Source organism: Myripristis murdjan, chromosome 8, assembly GCF_902150065.1.
Source record: "Myripristis murdjan chromosome 8, fMyrMur1.1, whole genome shotgun sequence".
Classification (NCBI taxonomy): domain Eukaryota; kingdom Metazoa; phylum Chordata; class Actinopteri; order Holocentriformes; family Holocentridae; genus Myripristis; species Myripristis murdjan.
In genome coordinates, this window is record NC_043987.1 from 14,019,257 (window position 1) to 14,045,100 (window position 25,844).

Here is a 25,844-nt window from a genome sequence, read left to right on the forward strand (position 1 = left end):
GGACAGGTTTAAAAAAGAAAGAGAGGAAAGCTGCGTGATCTGAAGAACAGGCACTGAGAGTGCAGAAGGGGGGAAAAAAGAGGAAAAGAGAAAGAGAACTTTACCCGCTGCCGCTGTTGGTGGTCCAAACGGAGAGATGAGGAAAGGGGTGAGAGACAGCAAGACAAAGGGAAAAAGAGAGAACAAGAGAGAGACAGAGAGAGAGAGAGAGAGAAAGAGAGAGAAAGCGAGAGAAAGAGGGAGACAGACAGACAGAGAGAGAGAGAGAGAGAGAGAGAGACAGAGACAAACAACAGAGGGTGGGAGAAGGAGACAGACAGAGAGAATGGGGCACAGAGAAAGGAGGGATTTGGAGGAAAAACATCCATATGAGAGACAGAGAGAAAAGAGAGCGCAAGGCCTGCGTTTTGTTAGATCAGCCCTCCCATCCATGACTACTAAAGACTAACTACTAAACAAATCAATCTGTGTATATGCACATGCATATACACATTCACATTTTCACCACTGATATTTGACCAAAAATGCCTTAAAAGAACTACTGGGGGCCAGAGAACCTATTTACTGTATTTGGCTGATGTCATATCTAAAAAGAAGTGACAATTGCAGGTGTGATAATTTCAGCCGAGAAAAATCCTGAATTGAACGAATTAATTATTCAGCCAAAATTATCTATTATCTACTTGACATGTTGAATTTCAGTTCACAGTTCAATAAACCCTAGAACAATGTATTGGATGCCTAATGGGAGGAAACAAAAGCAAAAAAACAAGCAAACAAACTGAATGAAATAAATTAATAAATATAAACACATTAAACTACAGTTCATGATATCAAGGTACTGTTTTATGCTAACTAAACACGGCCAGTTTGTGTTTCTGCTTTGGAAGTTGATTTGGAAATAAGGCTCAGCCTTTCCTAAGAAATGTGCAGGACTGCAGCACAAGTGGTCCACGATACAAGCGGCCTCAGAGCAGACTAATTGGATCAAAGGAGCGATAAACATCTCCAATAAGAATGTGCAGCCTTTCTGGAGTGCTGTCTGATTTTTTTTCAATTGAATTAAGGCACTATCTGAATGTGTTTGAGTCTCTTCTGACTCAGTGGTTTGAGTCTCCCCATGGGCCATCAGTGTCGTTGAACCCCATCATAGTTAAATCAGACTTTCAGACTTGATTGGTTGAACTTGCTAAATTGATCGTACTGCAAGTTTGTCCACATGTTAACATGGTTATTTTTTGTCCACTATGTCTTTATAGCAACAATTACGGCACTCGGTCAATTTGTTCATCCATACTTCCCGTTTCACTGGGGCTACAAACGCAGGCCTGACACAGAGGAAAAAAAAATACAAACACATAAATTAGACCCACATACATATACATATGCAACACTTCCACAAAGAGATAAGAGGACACAGAGTCAGTGGCACAAGAATACACACACATACACACATATATATATATAAATATAGAAACACAAACAGAAATACTCAGGAGTTTATGTGTACCAGAAACACAACCACATTAAACAAAGATTAGAGGACAGAGAGTTTGTGACACAGACTCACAAATAAAATGAAAGACAGACAAACACTAGAGGAAAGGCCAGCCTTGTAGATAGGGGGCACCACCACTAGAACCCTGGAGCACCTGCCATGTTAAAGACACCGTTGTTGTCTTTCTCTGGGATGAGAAATCCCTCCTGCTCATGCTGACGTGGAGCCAGACACCTGCTACCCAGTAACAGTGTATTGAAATTGTTCAAATTTTAATTTTGCGTATCTTCCCCGAGCACCTTTCTTATATTGTTGAGATTGTTTCAGTTGTCATAAGGCTTATGACATTCCCATGCCGTGGTCTTGTTACCACTGTATACATACTTACTGTAATTTAAAGCAAAAATCCACCCTAAAACATTTTAACACTGTTAATATCTGCCACTAGTGAGGTAGCTCGCATTAATGGGCAAATCTTGTTGAGACGTGGTGTACTTTCTCTTATACACACAAATAACTGGATGAATGGACACAATGGAGCTTGATAGCAGCTTTTCTTGCTTGTTTCTTTTTCCCAGCTATATCAAACATCAGTAGCAAACATCAGATTTTAGTGCCAGTTCCTTAGAATAAAATTGCATGATTTACTTTCTAGATCAAATATTTTGCACAAATGTTCAATAACCAATTTCTCTGCCAAGAGGAACCTCAATAGATCATAATGCAATGCAGCCATAAGATTTGATTAAGGAGCATTTCCAAACTAGTTGGCTACTTGGCTATGTACATTTCTTTGCCCTAACACTGATTGAATTAATGATATCTAACAGTGTAAGATTATCCAAGGGTGGATTTCCTCTTCAGTGTACTGGGTACTGTTGGTTACAAATTAACTCACTAGTTTATGATAGCTGATAGCTGTGCTAGCTGCCTTCTCCATTTAAATGACACCAATAATAAACTTTGTTGGTTATGATTTGAACTGAGGCTTAAATCCATGTTCAGGAGTAAGTTCTTCTTTTCTTCCTGCAACACATGCATAGTCATATCCTCTGACCTGAAGGAGCTCTACAGGGGAAGTCAAAGGGTGAGGGGGAAGCAGTTGTACATGCTGGATGTCACTCATGAAAGGAGAAGGAGTTGGAAGGATAGAAAGGGACGAAGGAGGGAGCCCAGGGCACTGTCAGGTGTTCTTTTTACCTTTTTCGGGAAAACAAACACCTTTATTCCTTATTGTAGTTAAGTTTCCTCAGTATGAAGAGTAGAAAATGTGAGCCAAGGAAAGTTAGGAGTTGAGTGAACAAGGCCAAGGGCATGGGCAACAAAAAGTTGCGGGAATAGGAAACAATGAAGGGACACTATTAGATGATAGCATGCTGGGGAAAATGAAAGTGGAATTCCTTTGGTTTACTCTTGGCAAATTCCATATATCTACAGTTACAGTCATACCAGCCATAATTTATCATATGCATTATGCAGAATGCATTGAATTATTCATGTTAGCCATACCCATTCTCATGTGCATAGATATGGAGACCTGATGTGTGCATGTGTGCATACCATCCTCATCCACAGACTCTATACACTCCGTTCCATTTCAATTCACTGAAATTCAGCTCTAAATTGAAGTTAAATTGAGAGATTCTCATGACTCTGACTCTTCAAGTTACAACTTTTTATCTTAAGATTCAGCTTGAATTATGAATTTTATTTCAATGGCCAATTTCTCGATCCTGTGACTGAATTTCAGATGTTTGAATATAAGAAATGGAATTACGTATAATGTACAATTTCTGCGGATCACATGTGTAGGAGTGGCTGTAGGAGATGGTTAAAGTAGTACAACCCTGAGTATGTCTTCAAACAATACCGGTCAAAACAAATCCAGTACAATTTTCTATGTAATCATATCAATAATTTATGAAGTTATGCAAACAATCAGTGTCTTTATGTACTGGAAACAAAAGATCCATTATCCATTTGATTTAATGGTCCATAGGAGTATAAAGCAGGCAAATGGGGAGAAGCCTACCATAACAAATCAATGACATCATCTTTAGGCAAACTCTGAGAGATAAAATACAGTAATGTAATTTCTATAATAATTATTTACTATTGATTCACCAGCTCCTGGACTCAAAAGTACTCCTGTCCTATTGTTTATGAATAAGAAATTTTATGCCGGGTATAGCAGAAGACATGATGTTTCTGATGTGCAAGACTGAAAAGCATTTTGCCCCAAACTGTTGTCTCTTCATATCTGCAGAATCCAAGGGTCAGATATATTTTCACATATTTCTACTACATTCATAAGTATTGGAAGGATAACTTGATATTTTAATTTTTAGTCTGGTATTTTGCTTTGTTAGAGGCTTTATTATTGAAGCTAACAAACAAGCAAAAATAAATAAACAAATAAATAAATCTTGGATGTCTCCACCTTCATTGTATGAATGTGGGTGTGAATGGGTGAAGAATATTGTAAAATGATTTGAGTAGACTAGAAATGCTCTATATAAATGCAGTCCATTTATCATTCACATAACTCCTATATTCTGCTAGGACAATATACTTGGTACAAAAGTTTTTCTTTCCACTGCTGCCCACTACTTGGTGGATTGCTGTAATATGTTACATGTTGTCAGTGAACTGCAGTACAGCATGCTCATGTTTAGTAAAACTAGCTAGTCTTCACACCAAATGACACCAAAGCAAAGATCCAGTGCTGAAATTGTGGTGAAATCAATGAACCCCTTCCTGTGCATGAGGGTTTCCTGCCAGTGAAGACAACCAACACCACAAAAGTAAATACATTCACTTTACAATGTTTCAATTTGGGGGGTTTGGAGACTCTTTCTGTTATGGTCACACTATAGTGATTTGAGGGTTGTATTTACATAGAAATTTTACGTGGCACAGCTTTAATGATTCAGTTACTAATATTAACTAGCAAGCTTTACTGTATCACTCAGAGAGGAGATTATGGCCACTCATCAACAAGGAAGTCAGAGAGCTGACACATTCATATTCTAATAAACTGCAATTAACCTGGTTTATACATCATCTCTACAGATGCACTGTGGAACTGTAGAGGATTTGTGATGTTTTCTGAAATGTGATGAACACCTGATGAAGACAAATAACAGACTGAAATTCAAAATGTCAAGGTATCCCTCAATGTTAACTTAAAATGTGCCCATTCAAACAGAAACACAGGAGAAGAGGATGCACACATACTTACATCAGTCCCATATGCCTAACTGGCATTGACCTTAATGACTCTATTGATCAGTAATGCACCTTTCTAACACCTGAATTGTATTCACATATATAGTAACCAACACGTTCACTTTGGGACTCCATTATTCCTGGATTCTTTTAAATGAAGTCCCTCAGTTGTGTACTTATTTTTTGCCTAAAGATCTGAAAGCATGACACATAATTCCAAAATCCATGATGCTCATGCTTGCACGCCACATATTCACTATACTTTATCCAAATGGGACCCAAAACCTTACCTTACTCATAACTGAACCCTGTTAGGGAACATTTAACTGTATGTTATCCCCACAGTGAAATCCAACTCCAGGGTGCGTAGAGTAACAAGAAGGGTTTAAAATACCTGCTCTGACGTGGAGAAGGGTGTGGAGTTTTTTGGGAGAGAGATGTGTTACTGCTCAGCTTGGCCTGGCCCGGCTTGGCACGGGCCCCCTCCATTCTAGAACGGCCTGGGCACTAAAGGGTTACAGGTGCCGAGGGTGGTCCTCATCCCTCACGGGAGAAAGAAGAGAGGGGTGGGAAGGGGTTGAGGAGGAGAAGGGGCATTGAGGGAGAGGGGGAGCATTGCTTGAGGGACTTAGAAGCAAGACAGGGACAGGTAGGGATACTAGGAGGAGGGGTTATATTGTATAATGTATGGGAACTGGTCTAGTGAAAGATGGTTAATATTTGGGGAGGGGGTCTCAGAAATGGCAGAACCATGAGGACAAAGTTGAGGGGAGGGAAACGGCAGAGTGGTTTGCCCGTTGCAGATAGAGGCCGTAGGCAAGGATAGAAAGAATTTTTTTCCTGGAGGAGGGGAGCAGGAGGCTGGCAGCAAGCAAGTGGAGAAATGCAGAGAGAGTAAGATAAAAAGTGTGAGACAGAATGAATAAGTGAGAGAGAAAGAAGAGAGAAAACAGAGGCAGAAAAAGAGCCATGGATAAATAGAGAAAAATAGGCGAGGCGGTACTCCAAGGTGCCAGTGAGGCAGTAGACAGGCAGGCGAGGAGGAGCAAGGAGGGAAGACAGGAGAGGAACAGGACTGGAAAGGGGAAGGAGGGAGACTTACGTGAAGGCGAAGGCCACCAGAGCACCACTAACCACTATAAAGTCCAGGATGTTCCACAAGTCCCGAAAATAGGAGCCTTGATGCAAGACCAACCCCAAATCCACCATCTAAGAGAGGGGGAGGGGGAGAGGGAGAGAGAGAGAGAGAGAAATAATGAGATAGAGAGGATTAGGAGAGAAATTGTTAGACAACAGCGTGTTCACCTGTTTGGATCTGCTTTACATATTGACTAAGGGGATTTAGTTCCTCCCTGTTTGGATATATGGAATGGAATGTTCTTGCTGCTTGTTTAAGTTTTACATATATACATACATACGTAAAGCAGATCCATTCATTGAAAAAAATCAAAAACCTGATGCCATTTCACTCTTCACACAATGTGCCTATAGAGTCTTATAGCAACATCACAGCCCTTTCAGGAGAAAGTGTCCATCCTGAGCACAGAAAGATTCAGGACAGTACCTTACCTTTATTAGCATCTCAAAAGTGAACACTCCTGTGAAGACATAGTCAAAGTAGCGCAGAACCTGCACATAAAAAAGAGAGAATGACTTGAGCATAGCGCTCTGAGAATCATTCAGTCAACAAATCCATTTGTACATCAGATTTCTCCATAGAGCCTGGAAAGTGTTGAGTCCTGTATTAAAAACCAAGGTGCGCACACTACATCACCAGGTTTTTTAATATCCACAATAATATCCACATAATATCCACATAAAGTCATAATAGGCAACCTGATCCCTATACTGGCCTTTTTAAACTTGCCCCACAAGGGGGCAGTATAGAGAGAAGTACAATACGCTCTAAAACGACATATTTTAACATGGTCTGAACACATGTAGAATTGTCTTGCCAACATGTTAGCTTGGAGTATATAATATACGGTAGTGCCGACATGTTATCATCATCAGACATTTGATCTATAATGAAGTGCCCCAAATACTTTGTCGGGACAAGTGCTATGTGTTTGTAATACAACAGAGAAAATCTGTAAAGTTGAGGTCTTTATCCCCTTTTGTTCTACATATCAAGCCAACGCTCTTTACCATTGTTTTCCACATCATGTTTGACCTCAAAATCAGATCATATATTCAGCAGCTTTGAAACCTAACACTGCTAGGATAAAGAATAGCTACTTTGTCAGCATACGTAAGAAGGTTTATCAGGGTGTTACCAGTCATACAGACAGTTTTGTAGCCTCTTAGTTAGTCAGATAAATCATTCATGTACACGTGAAAGAGGACTGGTGAAACCAGCACCCCCCCGTCGTACTCCATTACAAGGGAACAGAGACACTATTGCCCCATTTGACCTGCATACTCTGGCTGGCATACCAGTATGCCAGGATTCTTATCATGCTGTCAGGCACACCCCTTTGACTCAATTTCAGAAACAACTTTTGGTGATTAACTCGGTCAAAAAGCCTTGAAGGCATCAATAAAGCCGATTAGAACAGAAGAGTTTTGCCCTCTATATATTTCAGCTACTTCTTTCAAGGCATAAATACACAAATCAGTACCAGGCTTAGCCTTGAAGCCAAACTGGCTGTTTATGATACCCATATATTCACATAAACAATCTAACTGAATCCTTTCCAGAACTTTAGATACCATAATGACAAAATTTTTGTTTTTGGATGAACTGCTCCTTTGAATTATTATCACAAAGAATAGGGCTGTGTGTGGAAAGTCTTACGTTGTTGCGGGGGGAATCAGGCCAGACAGGGTCCTCAGCAGCCAGGGCAATACTGCTCATGGCAATGACCAGCAGGATACACATCTCAAAATAACGTAGCGTGCATATGTAGTGACACGCCCGCCGAAACCTGAGAGCACACAAAGTTTGGTCTTCATTATTTTCTCAGTTATGTGCCGACATACGGATTTGGTTGTGTGAGTGCTGTGCCTATTTTCTAGTGTCTATTGTCTACCATCTATTCACTACTATCTATCTATCTATCTATCTATCATGCATTCAAGTGTTGTATTTGTGATATTACAGGAGACTCATTTTACATCCAGAATCCAACTTTGAATCCAAAGCCTTTTCAAGTTGGGCTTGTGCCTACTGTATACATCCCTGTGTGTCAGCCTGTATGAATGCATGTGTACATTTTTGAGTGTGTGTGTGTGTGTATTTGTGACAATCCTACTAACGGGTTAGTGGTGGACAGGATGAACATGGAAGTGAAGGGAGGCATGGGTCTTGGGCCTCCATCGCCTCCCTTCTCATCATCATCATCGTCCTTATCCTCCTTCTTTGGCAGAGGTTCTGTGTTAGCATTTTTATTGACTAGACCAAAAAAAGGAGAGAGAAAAGGTTGGTGGAAGAGATATAAGTGAAATTTTGGAAGAGAAGTGAAGAAAAGAAAAGAGTATACAAACAATACATCTCCGCTTACCCTGTAGTATGGCATTGGTGGATGGAAAAATGGGCATATCCACAGCTGTGTAATCTGGGTGGGGCAGCTGAATTATGCTGTTAGTGCGGTGGTGGCTTATATTCCTGTAGCTATCTAACCCTACCAAACTCCTGTGAGTGCTGCTATTAGCAAGATTTAAGGCTGATCCAAAGCCAGGGGCTGGAGTGTGGTTGGTGATCGGGTTGGGATGTCCTTCGCTGGGTGGAGTAGACACAGAGACCAATTTGGTATTCATGAGGTTGTCCATATCTTCGCTATACTGGCTGTCCTGACGAGAGAGACTCTTCTGGATGGGTCGGGTGGTGGATAGGTTCGGGCCACTGCCATCTCTGCAAAGACAGGAATGGAGACAGAGGAGGACGAATTAAGGGGGAAAGGAGAGACAGGGGAGAAAATGGAGGAAGGAAAGGGGAAGAAAGGAGTGGAGAGAAAGGAATGGAGGAAATTAAGAGAGGTATCGAGTGGTGGAGGAATTTGATAAAAAGAGAGACAGGGAGAAATATAAAAGCAGAGAAGGGTTGAGGCAGAGTCAAGTTTTTGGATTGGAAGACATGAGAGAGAACACTGGCGAGGGTAGCCAAAGACATCTTTAATGACTGTTTCCACTGAGCATCATGTTGTGACTAAAGCCCTGCAACTCTGACGTACTTCCTTCGGTGCTGGCAGATCTTCCTTCCCTCGCCTTCCAACTGGTTGCTGTAGCGATTACGCCTTGGCCTCCTCTCGCCGCCTTCACCACCTCCCTCCTGCTCTCCTCCTTCTCCACCTCCGTCCAACCCCTTGCTGCTGTGCTTCCCCGCTCCTCCTCCTCCACCCCCACCATTCTCATCCTCTGTGTTCCTCCGATGTGTCCTGGGCTTCCTGTGCTCTGGCTGCCCTCCACCTCGACTGCTGCTGCGGGTGTGGTGGTGCTTTCTGGGGGGCCTCTCCTCCGTGCCGGACCCAGGGATCACTGTAGCGTCGAGTCGGGTGTGGGAAGTGTGGTGATGGTGCTCACCTTTGCGGCTCCGCCTGCTCTCCGTGGACTCACCCCGCTCCAGCGGAGGCCTGCCTGGACCCGATCCTCCTCCTCCACCTCCTCCTACTTTACCACTGCGTTCATTGAGGCATGTCTGCCTGTGAAGATCACCAGCAGTGTGCTGCTGGCTGAAGCGGAGGTCTGAGTTATTGGCAGTGGTTTTGTTGGTGTTGTTGTTGCGGTTCTCATGGGGGTCGACCACCAAGGGACGATCCAGGTGGGTCTTCATGTCTGGACGGATGTGTCGTGAAAAGTTGACCTGCAGGGAGACAGGAGAGTGGGAGAGGAATGAATGTAGAAGCACGGCAGAAGGAGAGAAATGTAGGATTGCAGAAGACAAGAGAAGACAAGACAAGAGCGATAGAGACAAGAGAAGAGGCAGAATTACAGAAGGATGGGGATCAGGTAAGAAAATAGAAAAGAAAGGAAGAGTGGTGGGGATAGGAGAAGAGAAGAAGAAGCAAAAAGTGTCGAGTTGAAGACCATTAGGTATTATGGACAAGGGAAAGAGAGGGTTTGTTTAAAGTTTCTCTGTATAGGAAAAAAACGACTGATTTCCTTGGGAAGGAAGCATAGATAGGACTGGGTATAGTTTATTCTTCTCTGTCACAGTCAGTGAGTCATTATTTTAGCCAGTCAGTATTTTACAGCTAATATGTAGGTAACAAATGGCAAAACTGCATGTCATAGTGAAAGTGAAATACAGAAATACAGATGTAAATAAAATTTAAAAAATCATCATCACTGCCATCACTTGTGTACACTGATAGCACGAGTCTATGGGCCAGCGTTTTGCCTTGTTCTTTAAAGTGTTGTACTCCTCCCTCCCTGTCCTTGCCTTCCAGCGGTCATCAGCGTCCAGTTCGTTATAGAGGGCCTCGCGGCTGGATGCCAAAGTCTGCTTCCGCAGCTCCTTGGTGCGTTGCTCCCACACTGACTTATTTCCCGCTTTGTTGTGGTTCTTCTGCTGCTCCTTACTGCAAAGTGAGGCGGGAGGGAGATAAAGAGGTGGATTTAGAGTGTTACAGATGTTTTAAGCTGTTTTAAGACATGTATTCCTGGGAAAATACTCACATAAATACATGACAATGATATGACAACCAACACTAAAAATACATAGAACATCAAAGAGCCAGTACACCAAGACACACTGGGGGCCACACACATTTAAAGGGTCATCTGGCTAGACCTTTAGAGCAAGGAAGTTCAACAGAACAGGGTTTTGGGTGTCTACAGTTTGCCAAAGCACAGGGTAGGACAGCCCTACTTTGGAAAACCCTGCGGGGACACAAAATTGAGGATAACAAAGAGGAAAAGTCAGAATTTGAAACATTAATCCATGATGAACCCCCTCAAAGATTAAGGTGCAAATATAAGATGTACTCAAACTTTCCGCAGAACAAAAGGCCAAAATAGCACCCCCACATACCCATAACCTTAAGAGGGTTATAGATGGCAAAGTCACTGAGATCACAAGAATCTGCTTGGCTTATGGTGATTGAGCAGAGGTCACCCACTCAATTCAAAAACACCCTGAACCAGTGGCAGACTCCCATAATGTCAGTGACCCCTCCGCTCTTACCCTACAGCAATCCATTTAAACTCCCTTTCCACCCATGGCCAACAGTCAACCACAGTAAAGCGACAGCCATACTGCGCGGTGCAGGCAACAGAAAATATACTCAAAAATGTAAGCCAACGCAAGGAACAACAATTTGAAAAAGCCAGGGATATACAGTAATTCATAAGAGTTAAGAACAAAGGGACAAAGAAAAGGAGGGTGTTCTAAAAACAGGAAAGGAAAGCAAGGGATGGCAGGAAAACCAATAAAGAGAAGGGAGTTCATAAATGAATAAACAAATAAATAAATAAATACCAGTCCAGAAAGGGGTCGGTAGCGTTGTGACGCTCACTGTGTACTTTGTTGCTGAGAAGGGAAACAGCTGGTGAGTGAGATGGCACGAGAAAACACGAGGAGGATTTTATTCCAAAATGTGATATTCATCCACCATTTGAAAAAAAATGACTTTTACCCTGAGACAAGAATATTTATACATAATATTAAAATGTGGGCAGAACAAAACAAAATAACAATACTAAAATAATAATAGAAAACATGTTTAATACTGTAGTTATCTTTAGAAAAGTAACTCTTCTAAGGAGGCAAAATGGAGGAAACTCTTCCCCCTGATCCAGAACGCAGCATTTTGGAATGAAATCCTATACACACACTAACACAGAGACATGTGCTCTCATACATGCACACACACTCACACCTCTACTTTTCTTTTCTCATGTCACACTGCAGTTTCTTCCATCCCAGCATTTAAAACAGTCCTGCTCATTTTTTCTCTGTACTCCTTTTTGCAATCTCCTAAATTTCATCTTTCTTGCATCACTCTCCACTTACCCTGCACAACTGCTACTGTCTTGTTCAGATCTCCCTCGTCCTGCATCCTTTTCAATATCTTCCTCAAAACCGAGCTGTATTTCTGGTATTCCTATTTGTCTGTGCTGTATTTTTACCAGCAATTTAAATCTAAAATCTCTCGCCATGTTTGTTCAAGTTTCTACTGCTCAAATCCTCATGTTCTATCCTTCTCTGTTAAATTTTTCTATTCTTCAAATTGCATGAGTGCCCATCTTCCCTTTTCTCTTCATGAATGCATTTATGCCACGATTCCCTCTAATGATTACACTATAAAAATAAATCTAGAGACCTTGTTTTTGTCACTGCAACCTGCCAACAATACCAAAAAACAGTTTGCAAACAGTGCACTGAAAAATGCAAAGCTGCTGCACTGAAATATGCATAAGTAATGATATTCATAAGCCTGTGTCCATGTGAATAAAACACCTTAGAGGAATATACAAACTTTTAGAAAACAAATGTTACATGTATCCTAAGATTTTTGTGCACAGCATGTGGAGTCTACAAGTTTGCTTTGCATAATCTCAAAACTGTTAGTATTATGTGCACTGGTCCATTAAATACTGAAAATACTGATGTGAAACTGCTTCCAGACTTCTAGCAACACAGAGGGAAGCTGATTAAAAAGTGAATTTACTACAACAGCTACTGCATTCCTTTAATCTACTCAGATGACTTGGCTGTTTGAGGCTACATTATGTTATTGTCATGAGAGTACTAGTTAGCCTCACAGCTGAGTTCCACAGGTTTGATGTAATTGTCATGGCTTCTTCCCTGACTCTACCACAGAATATCTCCTTAAGAGATTCTCCATGCACCACTGATGTCCCTGACTTCAAAATCCCTTCTGGGGAAGAAAAAGAAAAAGAAAAAGAAAAAAAAAAAAAAACACGGGATGATCTCAACTGGAATTTCAAAGCTTTCCTTTTTCTATATTGCAGACATGAGAGATTTGGATTCATATAGATACAGTGGAACATAACTTATGGTGGAGACATACAGAACTGGTTTTGCAATACATCTCAGGGAAGAAAGTCAGCCAATTAAAATCTGATCCAAGACTGTCAATTCACTTCTTTTCACTTTCTTAGTTTTGAAACCATTCAAGAGGATTACGCAGTATAGAGAAGCCTGACAGTAGCTGGGTGTTCTCTGGAAAAGTGTGGAGGCAAACAATATTAGCATCTGTACTGTAGCATAATGCTGTTGTAGTATGTGACTGTAGCCTTTCTAACCACAACAAACACTAAAAACCATTCACACAAATGCATTCTCTTAAAAAATAACTTATTCAAATTGAACTACATGGCAAAATAAAGGTTAAGTGCACACACAGACACAAGTGATCACAACACAGCAGAGTATGTACATACAGTATTACGTAACATGATTAAACATGATTAAGACTAGCATAAATTTATATGCATAAATGCATGAAATATGCAAACATACAGACCTTCATCAGGTAAAATTTTACCTGATGAAGGTCTAGAATCCAGATTAAAACTGTAAATAAATGTATCATTGTAAATTGAACAGTGCAGGAGTCTGTTTGCCGCTTTGGTGTATGTATTCATACATTCTTATAAATTCTATGTATGTATCAGTCTTTCTAAATTCTAAATGTTGTAAGTATGCATAAATTCCTGTATATGTTAGTTCACCTATGACAGTGATCTGAGTGTGTGTGACTGTGATATAGGCAGGGCAGAGGGGGAGGTACGTATCAAAGCAAAGTGGAAGGAAAGACCCCGGTGTCTACAGAGGGAAGAGATCAAAGGCTCTGACGCTCCTGACCAGTGGAGGCCTGGCCCAGATCAAACACTGGCTTGCTTGTGTGTGTGTGTGTGTGTGTGTGTGCTTTTTATGTTTTTTGTTGTTGTTGTTGTTGTTTTTTTAAACTTCAATTTATGAATAATGTTCTATGGGTCTAGAAATTGTTATGACACTTAATTCCTAAAAGTTTGGAGATACTTTATAAACCCAACAGTAATGCTATACTATATCTGAAAGGACAGATGAATCACATGAGTGACGCCACCACAACACATGAAAGAGCACAATGACTACAAAATCAGGGGAACAACAGAAATACAAAGGCACTCACGCTGCGATGGAGAGGTTGGCAGCAGACAAGGGGCTGACCTCAGCCACCTCCTTGGCCTTCTGTAGAGCGATCTTCTGACTGGCAGCCTCCTCTTCCTCCTGCTCATCCTGCAGAGAGGAGCGAGCGAGCGAGCGAGCGAGAGAGAGAGAGAGAGAGAGAGAGAGAGAGAGAGAGAGAGAGAGAGAGAGAGAGAGAGAGAGAGAGAGAGAGAGAGAAGGGAATGTGTACAATATAATGGTAATGAAGGAAGTTGAAGGATTTTGAAGTAAAAATGAGGGGAAAGAAATATATTTAAGTTTCAAAGGTAAGGGCACAACTCATGGCTATTGTGGATGAGAAACCTAAGGAAAAGAAACTTAAGGAAACTCCAAAATTTATTCAAACAATAGAAGGCAACATGTAGAGTGAGATGTTCAGAGACAAAGTCATTAGAGTGTGGTGTACCTTTGTCAATTCCTGTGCGTTGGCCAAATTGTCCACAGCGATAGCCAAGAACACATTCAGCAGAGTGTCTGAACACAGAGTTAATGGAAATCCATATTGCGTGGGAGTTTGTTTGTGCATATCTATATAGCATACACACACAATAATTGATACTGATGTCAGTTATCATTATTATTAAAACTGACACAGATCAAATACTTTGCACAGTGTGATGGTAGCAGGCTGACCTGCAGCCCTGATACAGGACCCTTCAGGCAATTTCTCAGTATCTCCATTCTTTGCTTTCCTTCATTGTAATGAAATCAAAGTCGACCAACTTCTTCACCGGTGCTGTAGCTCAGGGCAATTGCTGCTGCCGGCAGTGGTCAAAAGATAGACTCCAAGAATTCATTAGGCTTAACTGATCTAACTAAATCATTAGAACAAGAGGACAAGTCAAAAGCTGTCAGCATCACCTTGTGCATTTAATGAACAAATTTCCTCAATATAATTGAATGAATTAGAGAACGTATTATGTGAGGTGTTGCCATTTATGCCGCAGTAAGCGTACTCCTAAGAAGCACAACCCCAGCAAAGGAGTCTAGGCATCTGTCAGCCATTTTTAGTTCTGTTACAATGGAGATTACATCTAAAAGTTCACGGAAGATGTAGTGCGAGTTAGTGCTGTGAATTGGGACAAATGGAGGATCACCAGACTCTTTGGCTGAATGAAATTCAGTGTATTTTTTTTTTTTTTTTTTTTTTTTTAATCATAGACCTCTGACTTTAATAGAGAGAATTCTCTATGGAGCAGCAAAGAAACCTTTGATACAGACAATAACCGATATGTTTGATATGACCAAGGATAACCTAAAGGTTCTGTATTATGTCATCTCTGTTATAATATTTTCTAGCCTAGCCATTGAACCCCACTAAATCCTAGTTGTACCTAGAGGGATGTATTAAGCAACAAAATGCAATGCACTACAATGTGGAAAATATGGGAAAAAGTGTATGCATGTGCATTTGTGTGGCTCTGTTTATACAGTCTACCGAAGGTCATTCATCAAATACAAAAAATACTTTTTTCATGTTTTTATGTGTCTCTGCTTGTATATGTGCTTGTACACAGGCACGCTTTTTTGCATTTTCATTGGATACAGTTGCCGATAAGTGTCAGCACGATGAAGAAGACAGAGAAGGCCATGCCCTTGTTGACTCCCCCCTGAGACTTGATGCCATCATACATTACCATGTTCCAGTCCTCGCCCGTCAGGATCTGGCCACACACGCACACATGCAGAGAAACACACACAGAAGACATACAAACACAAACACACACAAACATGCACGCACACACAAACATACAAAGTCAAATTCCATTCATGTTCACCTTACATTATTAGCAATAGGACAATGTTTTGAGAGACTATCGCATGCACACACACACACACACACACACACACACACACACACACACATTTGCACACACACCTTGACCATGTACAGACACAGTTATCATGTGTCTGATAAGTGACATTTCAAAACACTAAATCTATTCTATATACTCATCACTCATTTAATCTTCTTCCTTATCCAACTTCCATCCTGTCCTACCATCTTGCTTCCATCCCTCGCACACTACTTTGTACCCTCCCTACATGGCTGCCTCTCCATTCCCTCCTCCCCCTTTTGTGTCTCTCTCCTCCCCTCCCTCACCTCCCCCCATCCCCCCTCAGCTCACCTGGAACACTGTCATTATTGCTGCGGGGAAGGTATCGAAGTTGGTCGGAGGAGTGCCATTTTCAAAATTAAACCTAGCAGGGAAAAAAAAGAGCAGATGGAAAAAGGCAGATGGGAGAAGGAGATCGAAGAGAAAAGGCAAAGTGTGAAGGCAAACAGCAAACACAGAGAGGGAAAGAAAAAGATAGCATGAGGGGGGAAAAAGGGCGGTGAGAACTGGAAGCATCTTACAAGAACTTTTCCTCAGAAATGATAAAAAAAATATCAATTGACAGAAATCTCATTGTCTCTGAGTAGAAAACTGAGAAAATAAAGAGACAGAGAGTAGAGAGAAACAACACTGACTGTCCTCCGAAGAGCTGCATGCCCAGCAGGGCAAACACAACAATGAAGAGGAAGAGGAGGAAGAGCAAGCTGATGATGGACTTCATGGAGTTGAGCAGAGAGACGACAAGGTTACGCAAAGATGCCCAGTACCTGAGACAAAACGAGAGAGGGGAGTGTTATGGGTGCAACATATGTCCTTAATCTAAATATGAAAATATATCAGCAAAAAATGAAGACAAAAAGAGATAGAGAGAGCATGAGAGAAATGGAAAGAGACTCACTTGGTGACTTTAAAGATCCTCAATAACCTGAGAGCTCGTAGCACGCTGATGCCAAATGATGTGCCTGGCTGGATGATGGACCACAGCACTTCAAATATACTTCCACAGATCACCTGACACACACATACACAGAAAGATGGACAAGCACACACATACACACATACACACGGGGACACACATGCACTGTGGTTATTCTTCAGACAATAATGTGCATGCATCAGCAAATAATTTGTGATGCATTTTTGTTCATGGTGTGTATATGTGGTGGGGATGTTTGTGTGTGTGTGCATGTGTGTGTGTGTGTGTGTGTGTGTGTGTGTGTGTGTGTGTGTGTGTGTTTGTGATATATCCATGTGAGCATGTGTGCCCAAGTGCAGGGTGACTCACAATGCAGTCGAAGCAGTTGAAGGAGGAGTTGAGGTAGGCCTGCCTGCCCAGGCCATACATCTTTATAAACATCTCCGACAGGAAGATCCCCAGGAAGATGAATTCAGCATAATCTATATGGAAGAGAAGGGAAGAGACGGGGAGGGAAGGGGGAAGGGAGGAAGAGAACCGCAATAGTGAGTAGCAAATCAATGGAGGTAAAAAGAGCAGACTGAGATTATCCATCCCTCTATCCTTCCACCCATCTACCTGTTCATCAATCATCTCCATCCATCGAATCATCTGCATCTGTATCTATGTGCATTTGTATATCTGTATGAAAAATGAAAGAGCGATGGGGAGAGACTGAGAATGTGTGTGTGTGTGTGTGTGTGTGTGTGTGTGTGTGTGTGAGTGAGTGTCTCTTTGAGACAGAAAGAGAACGAAAGAACAAGAGTATCTCCTCCTCCTCACCTCCTCCTCAGCTCTTTCATGGATTTACTCACATTCACTCATGGACTTGCTCACCCAGTAACCTTCGGTGATCTGTAATGAGTGTGTTTGTAATATCTGTGCAAGCAAGTGTGCATGCAAGTGTGTGTCACTCTCCTCCTGCAAGACTCACATAGAAAATCAGAGAGGGGTTCGGGCTGGTTGTAGTGCACCACAGCCACACACAGCGTGTTGAGTCCCACCAAACACAGTACGGTCCAGTAGAAGGCCTGCGTCTTCACAATGTGTCGGATGAAGAAGCGAAGCCGTCGTTCCCGCCGGTTGAAATTTGAACCCTCAAGCTTGGAGCTCTTCAAGCTGGCACGGGCAAATGGTGACCCTGGAGGGGCAAGAGAGGAATGCAGCACAAGGTCAGCCTTATAGTAAAATCTATAGTGGGACTGGCATGACCATGTACATTTAGATATTTTTAAAAATATAAGTGGTATTAAGAGGGCTCAGTGTGTAAACCATAAAGATGCCCAGTATAAAGATACATTTCCTTTCAATCATGGTTTTTGCCTTCTTTAGCCAATTTGCACCACTTCATGTTTTCTCTTGTTTGTTTTGTTTTAACATATGCACATCAAAATCAAGAGCCACATGGTTACTTTAAGGATTCTTTTATCAGTTTTCTCAATGAAACAGTACCCATCAGCTGGGCACCAGGCTCACATTAGCTCAGCCAAAGTAAACAGTAATGTCTTCTACTGATGCGGTGACATCAGTGAATGCTACAGCTGCTGCCTCGGTAAAGGGAACCACCTGGAAATACTAGTGATGAGGTAAAATCATTACATGACAACACCTTTCTGTTTTATGGAAAAAGCATGTGGTCATGACATTGCATCCTCTGTCATCCAGCTCTGTGTTGCTGTTCAGTGCTGCTCCCATTTAAAAATCTATTTAACTGTTTCTAAAAGCAACAGCTAATTTAGAGCCACATTTGTACGTCTATTGCAGACCAACAATTGAAGGTTATCTTTGGCTTTTCTGTGTTTTTGTGTTTTGTTGCTTGACACTGCTTGTCGCACGCAGACAGCAACTTGCGACATTAGTGGAGCATGTAACATCCTGACCGAGGCACCTTCCAGGTCAGCAGATGTATTAGCTGCCCCTCCCGCTCAGAGACATCCAGCACAGCAGTCTGGGGGCAACATGCTCCGCGTTTGCTGCTGCCATCTGCTCCCAGTTCTCAAGCCCCAGTTTCCACCAATGAGGCCTTCTTGTCAGAACTGGTGGACCTGCATAGCCTAAACATCTCGGTTCATGCTGGTGGATGGAAAAATCACAGCCCTGACTTTCTGCTTGCTAAAAGATGCCAACAACATCAGTCACTGAAACTGAGCACAGTCATGTTTTATGACAACATAAGCCAGGTTTTCAATACATGGTCTGTTCTGTTCTTGATGGATGTATGTCAACAGTATGTGATGGAAGACAAAGGAAGCCTTTGAGTACTATAACAAGGAAATTACTTTGCACAAGAGGGGTGGAAATAGAGAGGAAAGGGCAAGGGAATGGAGGCAGAAAGGGCAGAGGCATGGTGATGAGCCAGATATGGAGCAGGTTGGGAAAAAGGGAAGTAAATATGAAAGGGGGGTTGAGGAAAGGGAAAAACAGGTAAGATGAGCAGGGGAGTACAAAGGAGCAGAGAAGAGAGGAAAGGGAGGGAGAGGAGGGTCAGGAAATGCTGATATGCAAGATGAGATGGCATCTGTGTGTACCTGTGGTTTGCCTTTGCCTTTGAGAGTGCCTGAGTGTATGTGTGTGTGTGTGTGTGTGTGTGTGTGTGTGTGTGTGTGTTTGTGTGAGCACGTCTTACCCACTGCCAGGTCTCCCTCCCCTTCCTCAGGGTTGAGAAGCTCAGCTTTGTTCTTATGATTCTTTGTGGCTCTTCTACGGGAGCCTGTAGAGGACAGAAAGCATAATCTTCTGTGTTTAATCATGTGTGTGTCTGTGTGTGTTTTCACTGAATCACAAAGAAGAGACTAAACATTTATTCATCTTGTTCATGTTGGATGCATGTGGTTCTCTCATTGCGATTACCAAGAGGTATTATATGAATACAAATGAGATGATAAGCCTGAACAGTACAAAGAAAATGTTAAATGCATACCGTCATAGTCTCCATCATTTTCATCATCCGCCAAAATGACCTCTTCTACAAAACACACAAGATAAACATAGTTAAAAAGGCAGTGCACATTATCACTAAACAATGACTCAACCCAACATCAGATCCATTCAGGCTCAGGCCTGATGAATTCCACATGTGCTGGCCATGTAGCAGTGCTTAAAGCAATACTGCAACAACAATACTTTTATCATCATTTCTCATCACTTGCTTTTAATTAAAATCGGAAACAAAGTCTTTGGGCTGCACCTGTCGTCGCTACTCATCCATCTTTCAATTGTTTTTAGCTTGTTTGTTTTTATGTAGGCTAGATGGTCTTTTCAAAAAGATCAAAGGTCTATCCTTTCTATCCACCCCTTTATCCCCTCCCCGCAACAGCCAACCCTCCCTTCCTCTCATCCTCTCTCTCTTTCCTGTCCTCATCAGAGGGGTCAGACAACAAGGACAAGAGAGAGTGGTAAGAGCACTTGCTGGGTCTTCTCTGTCCAAACATCAAACAGTACTTTTATTTTTTTTGTTTTTAATCTCTGTCTTAGCAATGTTAATCAACACGCAAGCATCTTTCACTGTTAGAAAGTATTGGCTATTACTCAAGTTTATCTGGCACATTTTGCATCAGTTATGACTCATATGAAAGACTGAGTATTTGTCAGAATTCACTCCATTATAGTCAACAGTCCATTCAATGTCAATTCAGCAAATTAACCAATCATAATGTGCATATAGTCCAGGCAGGATAAATGATTGGTTGGTAATAATAAGAATTCTAACAGAAGCAGGTGGTGTTTTGTAAAGACCAGAAAGACACCTGAGTGTTACCTACAAAAAAAATACAATCTGAAACTGCTCCATTGTGATTGATCCATTTAAATGACATGCGGTCCAGTTAGAACAAAAGCGGTCCACCTAGTAACTGAGGTTTCAAGGAGCGTCCCATTTTCAGGAGACAGGATTTTGTGATTGATGTGTAAGGCTACCAGTGCTTTTGTAAGTGTCAGTCAAAACTGAAATTTCACTAATGGGAAGATAAAACTGAATCACCATATCCCCATATTTATTCATAACAACACTGCAGATCCACTGCACCACCACAAATATTGGTACTCTTCAGCACCATGGACAGCGGCTCACTGTCCTATAGCCTACACCTTGAACTGATGGCAAAAAGAAAAATAACAATATTGGCTGACAATGACAGCAAACAAACAACTATTTGCAACGACACATATTACATATGGAGAATAATGGATATACAACTCTAGAAAATATTCAGACACCACATCAATTTTTGACTTTCACAATTCATGGATATGTTTTGGTGTAAAACATTTGATATTGTTTTCTTAACTGTTGACCACATTTGATTGTAATATCAAACAAAAACACTGCCATTCAGAACATTTACTTGCAGAAAATGATTACAGATCAAAATACCAAAAAAAAAAAAAAAAACACAGAATCTCATTATACACTGAATAATGCAAACTAAACAAGTTTATAGCCATAAATTAATCATAAAATAACAATGTTTCAGCTTAGAAAAGGTTCAACAATCAATATTTGGTGGTGGAGTAACCCCGATTCTTTATCACAGCTTTGATGCATCTTGGCATGCTCAATCAATACCTAATCAATACCTCATTAACTTGAATCAGGTGTGCTGGTGGGGGAATTTAACAAATAAATGGAATGGCTTGGGTGTCTAGAGAGAGGTTTGTCGGTGAAAAATACAGTTATTTTGAAATATGGGGTGGTCTCTTATTTTGTTCACAGCTGTAGAACTTGTAGATCTATGTGGTTAGAGTGGGTGAATGACCAATGCCAGACATGTGATGATTTGTTTTTAGATATGTGTATGTCACTTTCAACAAGAACTATTCAATCTAGTGAGCCACTAGATTGTGGTGTGTTTTATGCTTCCTTCTCAGGTCCATCTGCACAATCTCATACAATCCAAAACAACTGTTATGCCAAAAACTTGACTTTTCTGTCCCCCTCAAGTATATAAATAGGGAGGACAAAAAATTAGAAACACCTCTCAATATAATGTAGTCCAAGACCTCTGCAAACTGCAACCTCAGTAATAAACATAGAATTAAATTGACATATTTTCCACAATGTCAACAAAAACTGTACATTATAAATGTTCTACAAGGTAGAATTTATGGCAGAGCTGTTGCAGTGAACTGCATTAGATTGTACAGGTGGAGCTTATAACCCTTCTCAAAATGCACACACACACACACACACACACACACACACGCACACATGCACATATAGATAGAACAGACAGACAGACAGACAGATAGATAGATAGATAGATATCAAAATCAAAATACAGACTAAAAAATGGGATGAGCAGACCACCTTTTTGTTGTTGTTTTTTTGTTTTTTAGGGGAAGGAAGTGGGGTTTGGTGCACATAACTGACGCATAACATAACATAACACAATGGCATGGAGTAAAAACAGCAAAACATACAGCAGCAACATATACAGTAAACATACAGTATGGGTACTATTATGACAATAAAAAAAAAAATCTGTCTACAATTATCTTAAAAAAAATTATAAATAAAGTACTTAACTTGTGTAAACGAGCAGTATGGGATGCTGTTACTGAATCCAATCTTTTTACAGCTCAATCAGAATATTACTCTCTCTAGCACATCTGAGATGGTGGTGATGACTTCACCCAACTACAACTCAAGTTCACAGCTGCCATGGTGACTGGAAGGTGTGAGCATCACATTCATTTTAAATTTCCATTACTACTGGCATTGGGAAGGTCTTAAAATTTCCACCTTAACTGTGAGTAGCAATTAGTGTTGGAATTCATATGGATAACTTAATTTGGATAATTTAACTTAACTTATGTTATTTTTGTGCATGTTTTGCATTGCTTTAATAAGCCACAAAATCCCTGCAAGCCTTTTATGAATTCACCAAAGTCTTCAATCCACATCACATGCATCATCATTGTAATAAAGGAGGAAACCCACGTGAATGTAGAGAAAACATGCAAACTCCAGACAGAGAGCACAACAACCAAGAATGAAGCCCAAGACCTTCTTGCTGCTCACCAAATTATTTTTAAGCAAATAAATGTCTTGGTAATAAGGTTTTGATAACCAGACTCCTACGTTTGTTCCTGCAAGATAAATTAGGCTGTGTAAAATTAAGCTAGTTGATTAATATTGTTAGTAGCTTAAAAACACAGTAACTGTACAATTGGGTAATACTATGATCCGTTACATCAGTTTGCACACTGGAAAGGAGGCCACTCAGTAGATTGCAGGTTCAGTGCCTGATGGTACTAGTGAGGGAAACTTCCAAAGTCGCATTGAGTGAGGGCACCACCACTTCATGCCTATGAACATGTGTTTCAGCTTGCTCTAAGAACAGATATTGGACACTGGGTAACATCCTATGACACAATGAAGCAAGCATTTTCTTGCAATCTGCTCATTCTCTCAGCATTTGTCTTAGTAATACATATACATACCTGCTTTACAGATCCACTCCAGGTAGCCATTGAGCTCCCTTTCAATCTGCTGCTGTCTTCGAAGCTTCAGGAACTCACTCCTGTTCTCCACACGCTCTCTCTCTTTGGCAAACTCCCTGCAGGGATACCCCATACGCCACACACACACACACACACACACGCTTTAAATTAAAATGTCTTCTGTCATCTAAGCACTTAGTTTTTAATCATTTTATGTGCAACCCTGGCAGCATTAAAGAGTTAAATTCACATGAAGGGCAACAAAGCAACAAAATGGTCAAGTTTCATGGATTTAAGTGTCGATTGATGTAATTAATGTCAACATGGGCGAATACAACAGTAAGTTGTTAACACAGATTTATAAGAATTATTTTTTCTTGAATTTTCAGGAGTAAAAGGTGTAACTTTGAACAGCCTGTCATGCCCTTCATGCTGCGACAAGTGCCACTTATATATTTGTAGCTTCATGTTGCAGGCTTCTGTTGAAAATTACTTGTTGCTTTTTCACCTGTCATGTGTATACATCACTACACACATCAGTCAACAAACATATGGCATATGCACACATATGTGTAGCAGACACACATTTACAAGTATTAATGTACATATACATGCAGTTTTTTTTATTCCAACATTCATTTCATTGTAAATTAGTCCCTCCAGGATTTTGTGTTCTTGCAGTTGCAAGAATGAAAGGAAATTCAAGCAATGAACACTGTAATCACAAGTGTTGGTACTTTTGTTCATTCATCACAATATTTTCACCGAAAACAATCAATTTAGAAGAATGATGTGTGTGCACACAATTTACACGCTATCACACATACTTGCACATACACATTCATTCTGTCAAACATAAAAATATATTTTATGCATAATCGTACACACACATACACACACACACACACACACGCACACACACGCACACACACGCAGATGCTTACATGCTTATGCAAACACCGACTTACCCTGACAATACACCCAGCACCAGGTTGAGCATGAAGAAGGAGCCAATGATAATGAGGGGGATGAAGTACATCCAGTTCCATGCACTCCCTGAGGCATCGTTGCTCTGGAAACACACACGCGCGCGCGCACACACACACACACACACACGCACACATCAGAGATTAGAGAGGATCATCAATGTTTCACCTTTCTCCCCTGAACTCTATTTAACAAAATCTAAGTTGACAGACATATCACTTGGTCAATTGTTTATTAAACCGAGAACGTGGAAATCCCTGAAATTCTCTGCCACTCACACCTTAGATGATACTAAAATACTAAAGTTTTTCGCTAGTTAGGTGTCTGACACTGTTCAACGGGTCCTCTAAAACCTGATTGTTTTATTTCTTCAATGTATTTATTTCACGAAATAAAAGAAAACTATCTTTGAGGTAACATGTCAGAGTCACTGCCTTCAACTCTTTCTATTGAAGCAGTTTTAAAAAATGGGGAAACGGACTCAAAATTATGGCCATTTTGCTGTGTTTGCTGCTGGAATGTAAATGACAGTGAGGCTGACATAGTTTTGCTTAAAGTCATCTCAATAAGTGAATGCATATCTGCCTCTCTAACTGTGCGGCTGCTCTCTGCACAGTAAATAATGCATAACAATCGCTTCACTGTCTCTTCCTTTCCGTCTCTACCATTCTCCCATTCAGACTTCCCTTCTGTCTCTCTTTTTTATTCACTCCCTAATATTGTACTCTCCTTTTGCCTTGTTCTTCATCTCCCTTTTCTCCAGGTTTTCCCTACCCCTCCATCTATCTTTTCTTCTGTCTTTCCAGTATTCCTTTCTTGCTTCAGTGTATCTACCCTCTCGAGCCCTTACTGGTCAATCTGTAACTCTATATTGATTCTTCCTTTTCCTTTTCCCCACCTCCAGCATCCCATCCGCTCTCCCAACCTCATTTGCATCCTTTCTCACAACCTCCTTTCTTATATTCCCCTTCCTGCATCCTTCCTTATTCCTGCATGTAAGCTGGTTTTGCTGCTGTGTACCCAATGTACTGCAGACCCTTTTTTCTGCCATTAAACTTTTATTGCTCCCCTCCCCAGCAGCTGCAAGAATAACTTAGGCAGAGCAGGCCCTTTTAAATATAGAGCAGCACTGAGAAGGAGGGACACAGGGAGAGAGAGGGACAGAGAGAGAGAGAGAGAGAGAGAGAGAGAGAGAGAGAGAGAGAGAGAGAGAGAGAGAGAGAGATAAAGAACAAGAGGGCTATGGAGATGGGGAGAGACAGAGATACAGAAAGGAAGGTGGAAGTGGAAGGGCAAAAGAGAGGAGGAAAGAATGGGGGGAAAAGTTTAAATTGAGATAGAGTGGTAAACACAATGGCAGCGGTAAGACGGACAGAGAATGGAAGGGAGAGACAAAGAGACTCAACGACTACAGTAACACTCAATGACCCTCATCTACCTCTGGTCTCTATGGCAACCGTTGCCACTGACAGCAGGGAATTATTCAAAGTCTTGAGCATGAGCGATGACATTGTATAAAGACCTAGTACTCATTTGGTGGATGAACAGTGAACATCACTGGAGATGCTAAGACTTTAAAACTTTTGAATTCTAATATTTAACACTTTTTTACTGTTTGGCTGTGAAGTCTACTGTGAAGTCTACAGGGTGAAGTATGTTAGGTTATGAAGATGTTATTTTCACAGATACACTCAAGTATGTGGCAGCGATTTAACTGCACAAAATGGGTACCAAATAAATAATATGAATGGAAAAAAAGATGCTATATCATGGATCTAA

The 25,844-nt window shown here is 41.0% G+C and overlaps 1 protein-coding gene across 1 annotated transcript in view; it reads right to left on the reverse strand.

Annotated features, from left to right (window-relative positions):
- Positions 1 to 25,844, reverse strand: part of cacna1aa (calcium channel, voltage-dependent, P/Q type, alpha 1A subunit, a) — a 112,999-nt gene that overhangs the window by 43,471 nt on the left and 43,684 nt on the right. The window contains exons 7-27 of the mRNA XM_030056901.1: positions 24,047 to 24,150; positions 23,079 to 23,194; positions 19,558 to 19,602; positions 19,264 to 19,347; positions 17,572 to 17,778; positions 16,968 to 17,080; positions 16,581 to 16,693; positions 16,318 to 16,449; positions 15,974 to 16,046; positions 15,391 to 15,508; positions 14,251 to 14,318; positions 13,807 to 13,913; positions 11,145 to 11,195; positions 10,065 to 10,245; positions 8,899 to 9,527; positions 8,230 to 8,579; positions 7,985 to 8,120; positions 7,524 to 7,653; positions 6,296 to 6,355; positions 5,829 to 5,935; positions 105 to 113 (exon numbers count right to left, since the gene is read on the reverse strand). Coding sequence (XP_029912761.1) covers positions 105 to 113; positions 5,829 to 5,935; positions 6,296 to 6,355; positions 7,524 to 7,653; positions 7,985 to 8,120; positions 8,230 to 8,579; positions 8,899 to 9,527; positions 10,065 to 10,245; positions 11,145 to 11,195; positions 13,807 to 13,913; positions 14,251 to 14,318; positions 15,391 to 15,508; positions 15,974 to 16,046; positions 16,318 to 16,449; positions 16,581 to 16,693; positions 16,968 to 17,080; positions 17,572 to 17,778; positions 19,264 to 19,347; positions 19,558 to 19,602; positions 23,079 to 23,194; positions 24,047 to 24,150 — 2,933 coding nt within the window. The remainder of the gene's footprint in view (positions 1 to 104; positions 114 to 5,828; positions 5,936 to 6,295; positions 6,356 to 7,523; positions 7,654 to 7,984; positions 8,121 to 8,229; positions 8,580 to 8,898; positions 9,528 to 10,064; positions 10,246 to 11,144; positions 11,196 to 13,806; positions 13,914 to 14,250; positions 14,319 to 15,390; positions 15,509 to 15,973; positions 16,047 to 16,317; positions 16,450 to 16,580; positions 16,694 to 16,967; positions 17,081 to 17,571; positions 17,779 to 19,263; positions 19,348 to 19,557; positions 19,603 to 23,078; positions 23,195 to 24,046; positions 24,151 to 25,844) is intronic.